Genomic DNA, 15,784 nt, shown 5'->3' with positions numbered 1-15,784 from the left:
TTTTTTTTTCTCATTGTAGTTTTGAATTGCATTTCCCTGAGGATGAGTGATGTTGGGCATCTTGTCATGTGCCTGTTGGCCATGTGTATGTCGTCTTTAGAAAAACGTCTATTCGTGTCTTCCCCATTTTTGATTGGATTATTCATTTTTTGGGTGTTGAGTTATATCAGTTACTTATGTATTTTGGGATCTAGCTGTTTATCAGACATGTCATTTGCAAATATGATCTCCCATTCATTAGGTGGCTTTGTAGTTTTGTTGATTGTTTCCTTCATCGTGCAGAAGCTTTTTATTTTGGTGTAGTCCCAATAGTTTATTTTTGCTTTTGTTTCTCTTGCCTCTGGAGACCTATCTAGAAAAATGTTGCTTTTGCCAGTGTCAAAGAAGTTACTGCCTGTGTTCTCTTCAAGGATTTTTATGGCTTGCGGTGTTACATTTAGGTTTTTAATGCACTTTGAAGTGTGTGTGTGTGTGTGTGTGTGTGTGTGTGTGTGTGTGTGATGTAAGAAAGTGGTCTAGTTTCTTTCTTTTGCATGTAGCTGTCCACTTTTTTTTTAAGCACCATTTGTTGAAGAGATTGTCTTTTTCCCATTGGATATTCTTAACTGCTTTGTCAAAGATTAATTGACCATATAATTGTGGGTTCATTTCTGGTTTTATATCCTGTTCTGTTGATCCATGTGTCTGTTTTTGTGCCAGTACCATACTGCCTGGATCACTACAGCTTTGTAGTGTAATTTGAAGTCTGGAATTACGATGCCTCCAGCTTTGCTTTACTTTTTCACGATCGCTTTGGCTGTTTGGGGTCTTTTGTGGTTCCATGCAAATTTAGGGTTGTTTGTTCTAGCTCTGTAAAAAAATGCTGGTGGTATTTTCGTAGAGATTGCATTAAATCTGTAGATTGCTTTTGGTGGTATGGACATTTTAACAATTTTGTTTTTCTTTTTAATATATATATTTTTTTTATTTTTGAGAGACAGAATGTGAGTGGGGGAGGGGCAGAGAGAAAGGGAGTCACAGAATCCGAAGCAGGTTCCAGGCTTTGAGCTGTCAGCACAGAGCCTGACGCAGGGCTGGAACTCCTGAGCCATGAGATCATGACCTGAGCTGAAGTTGGACATTCAACCAACTGAGCCTCCCAGGGTGCCCCCAATATTTGGTTTTCTAATCCATGGGCATGGGATGTCTTTCCATTTCTTTATGTCATCTTCAATTTCTTTCATCAGTAGTTTATATTTTCAGAGTACAGGTCTTTTTCTTCTTAGGTTTATTCCTAGGCATCTTATTGTTTTTTGGTGCAGTTGTAAATGGGATTGTTTTCTTAATTTTTCTTTCTGCTGCTTCATTGTTGATACATAGAAATGTAACAGGTTTCTGTAGATTGATTTTGTATCCTATGATTCTAATGAATTTATCAGTTATAGCAGTTTTTTGGTAGAGTATTTTGAGTTTCCTGTGTATAGTATCATGTCGTCTGCCAGTAGTGAAAGTTTTACTTCTTCCTTACTGATTTGGATGCCATTTCTTTTTGTTGTCTGATTGCTGAGGCTAGGACTTTGAGTACTATGTTGAACAAAAGTGGTGAGAGTGGACATCCTTGTCTTGTTTCTGACGTTAGGGGAAAAGCTCTGTTTTTTCCCCGTTGAGGATGATGTTAGCTGTGGGTTTTTCATACATGGCCTTTGTTATGTTGTGATATGTTCCCTCTAAACCAGCTTTGTTATGGGTTTTTATCATGAGTTGATGTTGTACTTTGTCAAATGATTTTTCTGCATCTGTTGAAATGATAATATCGTTCTTACTCTTTTTCTTACTGGTGTGATTTATTGTGTTGATTAGTTTACACATACTGAACCACCCTTGCAACCCAGGAATAGATCCCACTTAATCAAGGTGAATGGTTTGGTTTTTTTTTTAATGTTTTATTTTTGAGAGAGAGAAAGACCGAGCATGAGCGGGGGAGGGGCAGAGAGAGAGGGAGACACAGAATCTGAAGTAGGCTCCAAGCTCTGAGCTGTCAGCACAGAGCCCAATGCAGGGGTTGAACCCACAAGCTGTGAGATCATGACCTGAGCCAAATTCGGATGCTTAACTGACTGAGCCACCCAGGTGCACTGAATGATTTTTTAAATGTATTGTTGTATTTGGTTTGCTAGCATTTTGTTGAGGATTTTTGCATCTTTGTTCATCACAGGTACTGGTCTGTAGTTGTCTTTTTTTGTAGCGTCTTTATCTGGTTTTGGAATCCAGGTAAAGCTGGCCTCATAGAATGAATTTGGAAGCTTTCCTTCCTCTTCTATTTTTTGGAATAATTTGAGAAGAATAGGTGTTAACTTTTCTTTAAATGTTGGTAGAATTCCTCTGTGAAGCCATCTAGTCCTAGACTTTTATTTATTGGGAGTTTTTTGATTACTGATTAAATTTCTTTGCTTGATTAATGATTCAACCAGTCTGTTCAAATTTTGTATTTCTTCCTGGTTTCTGTTTTGGTAGGTTATATGTTTCTAGGAATTTATCCATTTCTTTGAGGTTGTCCAATTTGTTGGCATGTAGTTTTCCATAATATATTTTGCAATTGTTTATATTTCTAAGATGTTGGTTGTTTCCCCTCTCTCATTTATGATTTATTTCTTCGAGTCCTTTCTCTTTTTTTCTTGATGAGTTTGGCTGGAGGTTTATCAATTGTATTGCTTTTTGTTTTTTTCAAAGAACCAGCTCCTGGTTTCGTTGATCTGTTATAGTGTTTTTTAGTTTCTGTACGTTTATTTCTGCTCTGATCTTTTTTTTTTTTTTTCCTTCCTTTTGCTGTCTTTGGGCTTCATTTGTTGTTCCTTTTCTAGCTCTCTTAGGTGCAAGGTTAGGTTGTTTAGTTGAGATTTTTCTTGCTTTTTGAAGTAAGTCTGCATTGCTATAAACTTCCCTTTTAGAACTGCTTTTGTTGTGTCCCAAAGGTTTTGAACCATTGTATGTTCATTTTCATTTGTTTCCATGTACTTTTTCATTGTGTAATAGCATGTTATTTAACCTTCATGTATTTGTGCTCTTTCCAGATTTTTTCTTGTGGTTGACTTCAAGGTTCATAGTGTTCTGGTCCGAAAAGATGCATGGTATAGGACTTTGATCATTTTAAATTTGTTGAGGCTTGTTTTGTGGCCCAATATGTGATCTCTTGTGGGGAGAGCTCAATGTGTACTTGAACATGTATTCGGCTTTTGTTTAAAAAGTTTTTTTTTTTAATGTTTATTTCTTTTAGAGAAAGCGCGCAAGTGTGTGCGTGAGTGGGAGAGGGGCAGAGAGAGGAAGACAGAGAATCTGAAGCTGTCAGCACAGACCCCAACGTGGGGCTTCTACCCACCAATGATGAGATCATGACCTGAGCCAAAGTCAGACACTTAACTGACTGAGCCACCCCAGCACCCTGAATGTGTATTCTGTTTTAGGATGGAATGTTCTGAATATATCTCTCAAACCCATCTGTTCAGTGTGTCATTCAAAGCCATTGTTTCCTTGTTGATTTTCTGTTTAGATAATCTGTCCTTTGGTGTAAGTCAGGTGTTAAAGTCCCCTATTATTTTTGTATTATCGATCAGTTCCTTTCTATTTGTTAAGTATTTTATGTATTTGGGTGCTTCTATGTTGAGTGCATAAATATTTATAATTGTTAGATTTTCTTGTTGGATTATTTGCTTTGCTATAGTGTCCTTCTCTGCCTCTTTTCTGTTAAAGTCTATTTCGTCTAAGTATCGCTACTCTGGCTTTCTTTTGACATCCGTTTGCGTGATGTTTCTTCATCCCCTCACTTTAAATCTGCAGGTGTTTTTAGGTCTAAAATGAGTATCTTGTGGGCAGCATATACATGGGTCTCGTTTTTTAATCCATTTTGTAAACTCGTGTCTTTTTTTTTTTTTAATTTATTTATTTTTGAGAGAGCGTGCATGCGTGTGTGAGAGGGGCAGAGAGAGAGAGGGAGAGAGAATCCCAAGCAGGCTCCATGCTTTCAGCATAGAGCCGGATGCGGGGCTTGATCTCTCGAACTAGGAGATCATGATCTGAGCCCCAGTCAACTGCTTGGCTGACGTAGCCACCCAGGCGCCCCAACCTATGTCTTTTGCTTAGAGCGTTTAGTTCATTTACATTCAATGTTGTTATTGATGGCCATATATTTATTGTCATTTTATTGCTTGTTTTGTGACTGTTGCTGAAGATTTTCTCTGATCCTTTCTTGTCTTTCTTTCATGGTTTGCTGGTTTTCTTTAGCTCTCTATTTGGATTTCTTTTTATCCTTTGCGTATTTGTTAGTGATTTTTGAATTGTGGTTACTATCAGGTTTGTGTATAACCTCTTCTGCATATAGCAGTCTGTATTAAGCTGATGGTCATTTAGGTCTGAACCATTCTTTTTTCCTATCTTCCCCGTGTTTTAGGTATAGTGTGTTATATCCTTTTGTGTGTTTCTTGGCTGTTTGTTTTTTTTTTAAATAGAAATACTCATTTTAACTGCATTTCTGTTTTCTACCCTCATACAGTCATTTTTGGTCTCTCCTTTCCACTTAAAGAGTCCCCTTTAATATTATTTGCAGGACTGGATTAGTGGTCATGTACTATTTTGGTTTTTGTCTGGGAAACTTTCTATCTTTCCTTCCATTCTTGATGATAGTCTTTCTGGATAGAGGATTCTTGGCTACAGGTGTTTCCCATTCAGCACTTTGAATATAACGTGCCACTCCTTTCTGCCTTGGAAAGTTTCAGCTGATAGCCTTATGGAGTTTCTTTTTTTCTTTCTTTCTTTCTTTTTTTTTTTTTTAATTAAAAAAAATTTCTAGATAGTGCAAGTTAGGGAGGGGGCAGAGGAAGGAAGAGAGAGAATCCCAAGCAGACTCTATGCCTAGTGCAGAGCTGGACACCTGGCTATATCCCATGACCCTGGGATCATGAACCTGAGCTGAAATCAAGTCAGATGCTCAATGGACTAAGCCACCAAGGCACCTCTGGGATTTCTTTTGTATGTAACAGTCTTCTTTTGTATTGCTACTTTTAATATTTTTTCCTTATCACTATATTTTGCTGTGTTAATTACAGTGTGTTTTAGTGTGGATCTGCTTTTGTTGATTTTATTGGAGGTTCTCTGTGTCTCCTGGATCTGAATATCTGCTTCCTTGCCTAGATAAGGGAAGTTTTCAGCTATCATTTCTTCAAGTAAATGCTCTTCCCCCTTTTCTCTCACTCCTTCTTCTGGGACTCCTATAATAAAATTTTACTATGTTTGATGGAATCACTGAGTTCCTTAAATCTCTTCTCGCTTTGCATAATTCCTTTTTGTCTCTTTTGTTCAGCTTGATTACTTTCCATCACTCTGTTAATTCGTTCCTCTGCCTCTTCCACAGTGCTGTTCATTCCATCAAGTGTGTTTCTCATTTTATTTATTGAGCCCTTTATCTCTGCTATGTTACTCCTTTTCTTAGTGTTAAGGATCTCACTGTTGTTCTCTACTCTTTCTCAAGTCCGTTGAGTATCCTTATGATCATTGCTTTAAATTCTCCATCAGAGGGGTGCCTGGGTGGCTCAGTCAGTTAAGCGTCTGACTTCAGCTCAGGTCACGATCTCACAGTTCGTGAGTTTGAGCCCCACGTCGGGCTCTGGGCTGATGGCTCAGAGCCTGGAGCCTGCTTCCAATTCTGTGTCTCCCTCTCTCTCTGCCCCTCCCCCATTCATGCTCTGTCTCTCTCTGTCTCAAAAATAAATAAACGTTATGGGGCGCCTGGGTGGCGCAGTCGGTTAAGTGTCCGACTTCAGCCAGGTCACGATCTTGCGGTCCGTGAGTTCGAGCCCCGCGTTGGGCTCTGGGCTGATGGCTCAGGGCCTGGAGCCTGTTTCCGATTCTGTGTCTCCCTCTCTCTCTGCCCCTCGCCTGTTCATGCTCTGTCTCTCTCTGTCCCAAAAATAAATAAACGTTGAAAAAAAAATTTAAATAAATAAATAAATAAACGTTAAAACAAATTTTTTTTAAATAAAAAAAAATAAAAAAAATAAATTCTCCATCAGACATGTTGCTTGTATCTGTTTTGCTTAGATCTCTGACTGTGGCATTGTCCTGTTCTTTCATTTGGGGCAAATTCCTCTGTCTTCTCATCTTATGTAAGTCTGTATTCCTGTTTCTGTGTATTAGGAAAGCTGGCTACATCTGTTCTTGAGGGTAATGGTCTTATGAAGCGGAGGTCCCGTAGTGCCCTGCCATGTAGCTTCTCCTGTACCCCAGGGCCTGGAACTTCTGGGAATATCTCCAATGTGTGTTGTGAGTGCTCTGCTGTTGTGTCCTGGCCATTTTATCCTTTAGGCTAGTCATCTGCAGAGGCTCTCTTTGCCTTTTGTGGGCTGTGTTTGGTTCATGGCCTGTGTGTGCTCTAGTTTGCTTGTGAAATGGGACCTGTCACCACTGCCACTGAAACTGAGGCTTTGCAAAACTCCCAGGTGGGGAGACATGATATGGATAAAGGTTTGCACCCGTCTTCTGGGAGACAGGGCCTGCCATGCTGGGATCGAGGCAAGCGTGACTGCGGAGGGCAAGCATGAACATGGGTGGGGGAGGCTTGGCGTAAGCAAGTTAGGTAGCAGGTGTTGGCGCTGGGTTGGTTCCTGAGGTGGCTCTGTGTTTATGCTGAGGGGTAGGAGAGAAGTGATGCCTGACAGTTCCTTTGTTCCCAGAGGGGTCTCTCTGTGATGGCTGTCTCTCTGGGACGTGCTCTGAGATGAGCAACTAACCTCCCCACTTTGTGCCCTGGGTGCTCTTCAGATTGCAGTTTTCATGCTGTATGTCCGAGGGCTGTTTGCCCTGCCTTCTCTCCAAGAGTAGCCCTGATGCCCTCTGGGCTCTATCCCTGCCAAGCCCACTGACCTTTCGAACTCTAGGCTTTAACTCTTATTGGTTGCAAGAACTCACAGAATTTGTCCCTTCTTACTTTCCAAGCCATTTACTGTGGGGATATGTTTTCCCCGTGCACTCCCGTGTGCCAGTCTGTCTTTTTCCTTCCCCACTGTAGTTTCTCCCTCCCTACCACAGCGGCCATGATCCATTTCTTTCCCAAGCTTCATCTCAGCACTCATACCTTCTTTAATGTGGCCTTTTCTCCATCTTTAGTTGTGGAGTTTCTTCTGCCAGTCTTCAGATCAATTTCTCAGGTAGTTAGGGTGATTTGATAGTTCACCTAGTTTTATTTGTGGGACAAGGCAAGCCTAGGGTCCTTTTTTTTTTTTTTAACGTTTTATTTCTTTTTGAGACAGAGACAGAGCATGAATGGGGGAGGGGCAGAGAGAGAGGGAGACACAGAATCGGAAGCAGGCTCCAGGCTCTGAGCCATCAGCCCAGAGCCCGACGCGGGGCTCGAACTCACGGACCGCGAGATCGTGACCTGAGCCGAAGTCGGACACTTAACCGACTGAGCCACCCAGGTGCCCCAGCCTAGGGTCCTTCTACTCCACCTCCATCTTCCCCTCTGAAAATAAAGTTTTATTGGACACAGCCATGCTCATTCATTATTGGCTATGGTTGCTTTCATGCTACAATGGCAGAGGGGTTGTGATGTAGAAAATATGATACACAGAATTTAAAATATTTACTATCTGGCCCTTTACAGAAAATGTTTCCTGATCTCTGTTCTGACCCATGAGCATGGTATATCTCTCCGTCTCTTCAGGGTCTTTAATTTCTCTCAAGAAATCGTTGAGAAATTTGTTGAGAAACAAAAAATTGTTGAGAAAAAAAAAAGTATTTTTCTCATTTCCACGGAGGGTGTCTTTTGTTAAATTTATTTCTAGATATTCTGCTTTTTCTAATTATATGTAGGATTTATTTTTAATTTCATTGTCAAGTTGTTTGTTAAAATTATATAGAAATGCTATTTACTTCATATGTTGATTTTATACCTAGAGACTTTCTTGAATTCACTTATTAAATTTCAAAGATCGTTTATAGGTTCCTTTGGGTTTTCTACAATCACATCAACTGTGAATAAAGACTGTTTTACTCTTTTTTTTTTAATGTTTATTATCGAGAGAACGAGACAGAGCATGAGTGTTGGAGGGGCAGAGAGAGGAGGAGACACAGAATTTGAAGCAGGCTTCAGGCTCTGAGCTGTCTCAGCACAGATCCCGACATGGGGCTCGAACCCACCAACTGTGAGATCATGACCTGAGTGGAAGTCGGACGCCCAACCGATTGAGCCACCCAGGAGCCCGTTTTACTGTTTTTTAAAAACTCAATGTTTGGGGCGCCTGGGTGGCTCAGTCGGCTAAGCGTCCGACTTCAGCTCAGGTCACGATCTCGCAGTTCATGTGTTCGAGCCCCGCGTCGGGCTCTGTGCTGACAGTTCAGAGCCTGGAACCTGTTTCAGATTCTGTGTCTCCCTCTCTCTCTGACCCATCCTGTTCATGCTCTCTCTCTGTCTCAAAAATAAATAAACGTTAAAAAAAAAACAATTAAAAACTCAGTTTTGGGGCACCTGGGTGGCTCAGTCGATTAAGCGTCCAACTCTTGGTTTTGGCTCAGGTCATGATCTCACACATGGGCTGGAGCCACTCGTTGGGCTCTGCATTGCTGGCGGTGTGGAGCCTGCTTGGGATCCTGTCTCTCCCTCTCTCTCTGCTCCTCCCTCACTTGCTCTGTCTCTCTGTCAAAATAAATAAATTAAAAAAAAATTAAAAATACAATGTTTTGGGACACCTGGGGGGCTCAGTCAATTACGTGTCCGACTCTTGATTTTGGCTCAGGTCATGATCTCACCATCATGAGATCGAGCCCCTCCTCACACTCCACGCAGGGTGTGGACCCTGCTTGAGATCCTCCCTCCCTCCACCCCTTCCCTGCTTATGCACGCATGCTCTCTCTCTCTCTCACAAAAACAAACATGTATATAAAATCTCGGTTGTTTGCTCTTTCTTCTTGTCTTATTACATTGGTCAGGACCACCAGTACAGGGTTGAGTAGAAGTTGGAAAACAGACATCTTTGTCTTGTTACTGACCTGAGAAGGAACGTGTTCAGTATTTTTTTCATTATGTATAGCGTTGGGTGTAGTTTTTCTTGGACGTCTTTTATCAGACTGAGAAGGTTCCTTTCTATTCCTAGGTTTCCGAGAACTTTTTATTATGAACAGATGTTGATTTGTTTTTAATTTTTTTAAATGTTTATTAATTTTTGAGAGATAGAGAAGCACGAGCATGGAAGGGGCAGAGAGAGAGAGAGACACAGAATCCAAAACAGGCTCCAGACTCTGAGCTGTCAGCACAGAGCCCAATGTGGGGCTTGAACCCAAGAACTGGGAGATCATGACCGGAGCTAAAGTCAGACACTTAGCCGACTGAGCCACCCAGGAGCCCCACAGATGTTGGATTTTGTGAAAAACTTTCTCTGCATTTTTTATGATGATCATATTGGTTTTTCACCTTCAATCTGTTAATGTTGTGAATCACACAGATTCTGGCATGTTGAAACAGCCTTGCGTTCCTGGGGGAAAAAATCCCCCTTGTGCTTCATATGTTACCCTTTTAATGTATTGTTGGATTCGGTTTGCTGATGCCTTGTTTTGGAATTCTGCACCTGTGTTCATGATGAATACTATCTGTCATTTTCTTATAATATCCTTGTCAAGTTAGTTCTGGTATCCAAGTTATGCTGGCTCCATAAGACAATTGAGAAGTATATCCTCCTCCTCTAAAGAGTTTGTGTAAGATTGATATGATTTCTTTCTTACTGTTTGGTGTGATCGGTTGTGAGGACATTAGGCCAGTTTTCTTTGTGAGAAGTTTTGAAATTACAAATTCAATGTTTTTAACAGATGCATGGTTTATTCTACATGTTTTACACAGTTGCATTTATTTATTTTTATTTTTAAGTAATCTCTACACCCAATGTAGGGCTCAGTCTCACAACCCTGAGATCAAGAGTCGCACGCTCCACTGCCTGAGCCTGCCAGATGCCCCTAGGTGGTTGTGGTTTTGAAGAAATTTGTTTATTTCATCTACATTGTCAAATTTGTTAGAGTTGTTTGTACTGTTCCCTCGTTCCCCTTTTAATGTCAGTGGGATCTGTGGTGGTATCCCTGTTTTATTGACGTTGGTATGTGGGAGTGAAGGGTGGAAAGTACACACGTAAGCCTGGGATCAGGGTCCTGGAAGTAGCCAGTCTTGTTCTGAAACCTTTCGATTTATCCCTAAATTGGTGCACAAGCTGAACCTTCAGACTAGAAAGTCTCTTGGTGGGATAGGAGAGAAAAATATGGGAGGGGGCTGATGTTCATTTTTTAGGCTGAGTGGGGACACAGACAGGAATTGGGGTTTGAGTAGTGAAGGCATGAGGAGCTTGTATGGCAAAGGGGAGCCTGTCCAGCCAGCAAAACAGTAACATGGCTGCACTGAACTTAACTAGCACCTGTGCCCCAGATGACTTCTCAAGTGAAAAGTCGCCTCAGTCACGTTTCATTATAATATTTAAAGTAGAGCTCAAGCCAGAGATCAGTCAAAAATAGACTATTTTTTTAGGCTTCGTGCCCAGTGCAGAGCCTAATGTGGGGCTCGAACTCTCAACCCTGAGAACAAGACCTGAGCTGAGATCAGAGTCAGATGCTTAACTGATTGAGCCACCCAGGCACGCCCCAGCTATTTTAATAGACGCTAGCCTTTGGACCATTTTCACCCAGCCTATTTTTGTGAAGTTTCTAAACAGTTGTTCTAAACGATTAAAAAAAATATTTTGTTGTATGGAAACCAATTTGACAATAAATTTTGTATTTAAATAAATAAAAATCTTAAAAATATATATATTTTGGATAACTTGCATAATAATGTTACTTACTAAATGCTAGGTGTGTTTTACACGCAAAATTTATGTGAAAATCACTTCGTCCTCTCCTTCAACTGGCTGTTGTTTGGCTGTGGTTTAACTGTGGTTTGGAGTTACCCATGACCCCTCTTATCTTTTACACGTGACGATGGAAAATACAATTTTGACTTCATTTCTACTGATGGTTCAGGTCGTTTGTGTCCCTTTTCTCATTGAACTTGATTTTTCTTCGGGTGGTCCGTGTCATTTTCACTTTCTTAAATTTAAGCCACTTTGAAAAGTCTAAGGTTTTCTTTAGAACAAGCTTGTTTTTAGAAAAATAGTATATTTGTCATTGAAAAATTGAAGCAGTATAGAAGAGAACAAAGATGATAGCAAAAAACAAATTCATTGAGTCACCATCATGAAATAACCATTGTTAGATGAGGTTTATTCAAGAGTGTTCCCACATCTGTGCGAGGAGAAGGCCTTGTTGACAGATACCTTCATACTGAGGAAAAGTACTCTTGCTGGTTTTATGTTAAATGATTGCATTTATTTATTTTTTAGTCTTTATTTTTTTAGCTTTTGAAAAAAATTTTATTTTTAGATAATCTCTACACCCAGTGTGGGGCTCAGACTCAACACCCCAAGATCAAGAGTTAGACGTTTCACTGACTGAGCCAGCCAGGCACCCCTAAGTGATTGCGTTTAATACAACAAAACTTAAAAAAAGAACAAGCCAAAGTGAAGGAAATTGCTGAACATGGGATGATTATTTCTTCATCACAAGGGATAGTAGTTTCTAGAAACCCCCTAAAAGGTTGAGATAACATACAATGAGAATGTTAGGAGGTTGGAATCGCTGTTTGTTTGTTTATTTTTGAGAAAGAGAGAGCACCCATGAGCATGAGTGGGGGAGGGACAGAGAGAGAGGGAGAGACAGAATCCCAAGCAGGCTCCAGGCTCTGAGCTGTCAGCACATAACCCAGTGTGGGGCTTGAACTCACAAACTGTGAGCTCATGGCCTGAGCCGAAGTCAGACACTTAACCAACTGAGCCACCCAGGCACCCCTCTTCTTAACCACCTGAGCCACCCAGGCTCGCCATTTTAATCATAAATGTCATAAAATGGCATATTTTAATCTTAGATGTTACAAGTTGACACCTGGCCATGAAAGGGGAGAAAACCAAGTTACATCACACTTCAGTCCACCTCACCTTTTCCTTGCTCCTAATTCTTGTTAGTGTTTTTTGTTTGGTTTTATTTTCTAGTTTGCCTTGCTGGAGTAGCTGTTGTGTTATTTTCTGTAACCATGATTCCTCTGCTGTTTACTCTTGCTCCTGTGTTTCTGTGGCTTTACTGCTCTCCATGATTTCTTTTAGCACGGTTCCTTCTCTCCCCACATCTTTATTTTGATTCATCACATGGTTGGAAATATTTTAACAAGTCCTTTTTCTCAGTGGAGCTCAGAGGTGTCAGATTCCTTACGTTTTTGAAAATGTAATTGTCTTTCTCTCCTCCTGCTTCCCACCGTCTTTAAGTTCAAGGTTTTATGGTCTTCTTAAATTCCAGCTTCTAACTATGGTATCGCATTTTCCCAATCTCCTTTTTCTCTCCAGAGATCTTCCTTTGAGACCCATTGCTGTAGTCTCAATTGATTGCCATCCATAGCCTGATCTTTTGAAATATTTATTTAAATGGTGTTTATTGACCCAGAGTCACTTTGGTCTTCAGCTCAGTATTTTGTCAAGGACAAAGTCTGGAAGGGTTTATTTGTAAAACAACATTAAACAGAATGGTAGCGAGCACCACATGCTGTTTTGGAGCTTGCTTTTGTCGGTTTATATCTCTTAAAGATGCTTCTGTATCAGTGGATAAAGATCTCTTTTTTCTTAAAGACGGCACAATACAGTCCACTGAATGGATGGATCCTGATGAATTTAGTCTGATTAAAGGGTATGTGGGTGACTTTTAAATGTTTACTGTTACTGACATGCTACAGTGAATAGCTTTGTATCTATGCTGTTTTCAGTATATTTGTAGAATCATTTCCCAGAAATGAAGTTTTTTTTTTTTTTTTAATGTTTATTTATTTGAGAGAGAGAGAGTGTGAGAAAGGGTCAGAGAGAGAGAGGGAGACACAGAATCCTCAGCAGGCTCCAGGCTCCGAGCTGTCAGCAGCACAGAGTCCGACGCGGGGCTGGAACCCACAAACTGCGAGATCATGACCGGAGCTGAAGTTGGACGCTCAACTGACTGAGCCACCCAAGCGTCCCAAGTTTTGTGTGTGTGTGTGTGTGTGTGTGTGTGTGTGTGTGTGTGTGTGTATGTGTGTGTGTGTTTTAATGTTTATTTTTGAGAGAGACAGAGCATGAGGGTCGGGGGGGGGGGGCGGCCAGAGAGAGAGGGAGACACAGAATCTGAAGCAGGTTCCAGTCTCTGAGCTGTCAGCACAGAGCCCAACTTGGGGCTTGAACTCGAGAACTGTGAGATCATGACCTGAGCCGAAGTCAGAAGCTTAACCGACTGAGCCAAGTGTCTCTAGAAGTGAAATTTCTATGTCAAAGTATATACGGTCATTTTATTGTGAGCTAATGCATAGATATGAAAGAGGATTTATAATGTTATGTAAGGAACAAAGAAGTAAAGCAAGCACTCAGGTACCCAGCATCCAGTTTTAGAAACAGAGCCCTACCAAGGCCTCTGTAACCCCCTGGGTGCCCCTCGGTAGTTACCTTTCTCTTCTTCCCCTGCAAGTATCCTGCAGTATTCTGAATTCTGCATTTATTATTCCTCTGCTTTTTGTTGCAGAGTTAATTCGTATTTATGAAACTAAAACAACATGTAAAGTGTTCTCTGTTTCTGTACTGGTTATAAATTATGTCGTATGGTTTGTATTCCTCTGCAACTTGCTTTTTCACATGCATCCATGTTGATGCTTAAGCTCTGGTTCATTAATTTTCCCTGCTGTGCAGTCTTGCCTTGCATAAATCTACCTACCACAGTGGATCTGTTCTCCTGTTTGTGGATGTGAGGATCGTTTCTCATTTGGGGTCTGTTAGATACAGTGAGCATTCTTGCACATGTGCAAGAGTTTCTCTGGACTATATTCCAGGGGCCAGATTTGCCGGGCCATATGGGATGCCAGTCTTCAGTTTATTTGGGTAACTTTCTTATTGAAGTATACCATGTAAACAGGCAATGCCCAAATCCAAATGCATAGCTCACTGAACTTTCTCAGAGTCCCCCTTTAGCCAGCTCCCACTGAAGAAATCCAACACTTCTCAACCCCTCAGAAGCCCCCCTGCACCCCTCTTTCGCTCATACCCTCCATCCCAGCTCACAGTCCTGGCTTAGAACACTGGACCTGTTTTGCTGGCTTCTGAGCCTTATGTAGATGGACTCCTACGGTATGTGCTCTTCTGGGCCTGGCTTCTTGGTCCCTGTTACGTGTGGGAGCGCGTCCATGTTGTAGCGTGTGCTTTGTGGCTCGTTCCTTCTGATCGCCGTGTAGTGGTCTGCTCTTTGAACGTAACACACTTTATTTATTCTACTCTCGATGGACTTCTGCATTGTGTTTAGCTTTTTTCTATTTCAGACAGTGCTCCTTTGAACATTTCTGCTACGTCTGTTGGTGCACATGTGTGAAGGTGCCTCTCGAAAATCTGGCGGAGTTTGAATCGCTGGGCATGCAGCTGTGAGAGAGGGTGCCCAGTTGTCACGCATTTAAGTGTTGCCTATTTTGTCAAATCTCTCTCTAGATCATTCTCTTCTCTTTACCTTTCCACCTGGGGCATCTTTACGGGAGTGGCTGGGTCTCCCACACTCTCACTCCTGCAGTGTTTTATCACACTTTTTGCTTTGGCTAATGGAGTAGGTGAAAAGGGGTGTCTTACGGAGGGCACATTGACACACCTGTATTTTGTAAGCAAATCTAGTTAACACTTGGTTTTCTCTTTTGCAGCCTGAGACCTCAGATCATTGTTGCCTTCCAGAGGATCTAGTGAGTATCTGTGCACGTCCTAGACTACGGTTCAGTGTGCCTTCGATGATAAGTACTGAATAAGTCAGTGACAGTAACGGTTTTATGAGTTTCTCTTTGGGTGCCGATCAAAGGCTTTTGATCTGACATGACACCTGTATGATGGACATGTCAGCAGTAGTGGTATCATGGGTGACCCCCCCACCACCTTAAAGAGAAGTAATTCTCTTGCTCCGAGTTAAAAGGGAGGGAGCTGAAGGCTTGCCTTAATACGAGCATCAGCCTTGTTATACTGGTTTCTTGTGGGTGACTTTGTGACCTTATCTCCATGTGACTCCTTCCAGGGGAAGAACAAGAGGCCCGTAATTTGATGGTCTTGGCCCACATTCAGCCACGAGAGTATTCTTGTGTGTTCTGACCTCTGTGTAACTGCTCTGTCCTGTCCCAGCCCACATAGGGGAGGGAAGCAGCATTTCCTGCAGGCGAAGCCTCCTCATGTTTCAATTATGGATCCTTGCTACCCGAGCTGGCAGTCTCCATGGCCCATACAGCCCGGTCCTATGGCTGTTTCAGAAAATGACTTTTTACATTTCTGAGTTCCTAAAATTCTGAGATTCTGAGTTATTCTGCATTTCAGTAATACAGGGGTGTTAATTTGCAGTTTTTCTACATGTCTGAAACTCAGGAACTGTGACTGATTTTTACACCAAGGGAGGATGGACACCTCTTAAATCTACTTGAAATCCATTCTGTTATATAAAGGGGTGTGTGAAACACACGCCTATTTTTAATAATTAATTTTACCCTCAAGCATTTCCATAGGAAAGCAGTGGCCCAAATATTTTCTGGATTCAAGGTAGACAGGATGAGATTATAGATAGAAAGGAAAAAATGACTATAAATATAGTTGCAGTACCTTATGGATCTGTCTCCTGACATCAGACCCTTTTGCATGCAGAACAATCTGAAACTTTAGGACAGAGGCCA

At 41.4% G+C, this 15,784-nt stretch overlaps 1 protein-coding gene across 5 annotated transcripts in view; it reads left to right on the top strand.

The window, feature by feature from the left end:
• The window catches only part of KDM1B (lysine demethylase 1B), a 69,369-nt gene that overhangs the window by 14,201 nt on the left and 39,384 nt on the right, over window positions 1-15,784 (top strand). For all 5 annotated transcript variants that reach the window (XM_040460529.1, XM_040460525.1, XM_040460526.1 and 2 more), the window contains one exon: window positions 14,780-14,818. In XM_040460529.1, the coding sequence (XP_040316463.1) occupies window positions 14,780-14,818 (39 nt within the window). The remainder of the gene's footprint in view (window positions 1-14,779; window positions 14,819-15,784) is intronic.

Source organism: Herpailurus yagouaroundi, unplaced genomic scaffold (assembly GCF_014898765.1).
Source record: "Herpailurus yagouaroundi ecotype Mexico unplaced genomic scaffold, PumYag 250, whole genome shotgun sequence".
Lineage (NCBI taxonomy): Eukaryota > Metazoa > Chordata > Mammalia > Carnivora > Felidae > Herpailurus > Herpailurus yagouaroundi.
Note: the sequence above shows the minus strand (reverse complement) of the source record. Positions and strands in the feature narration are given on the sequence as shown.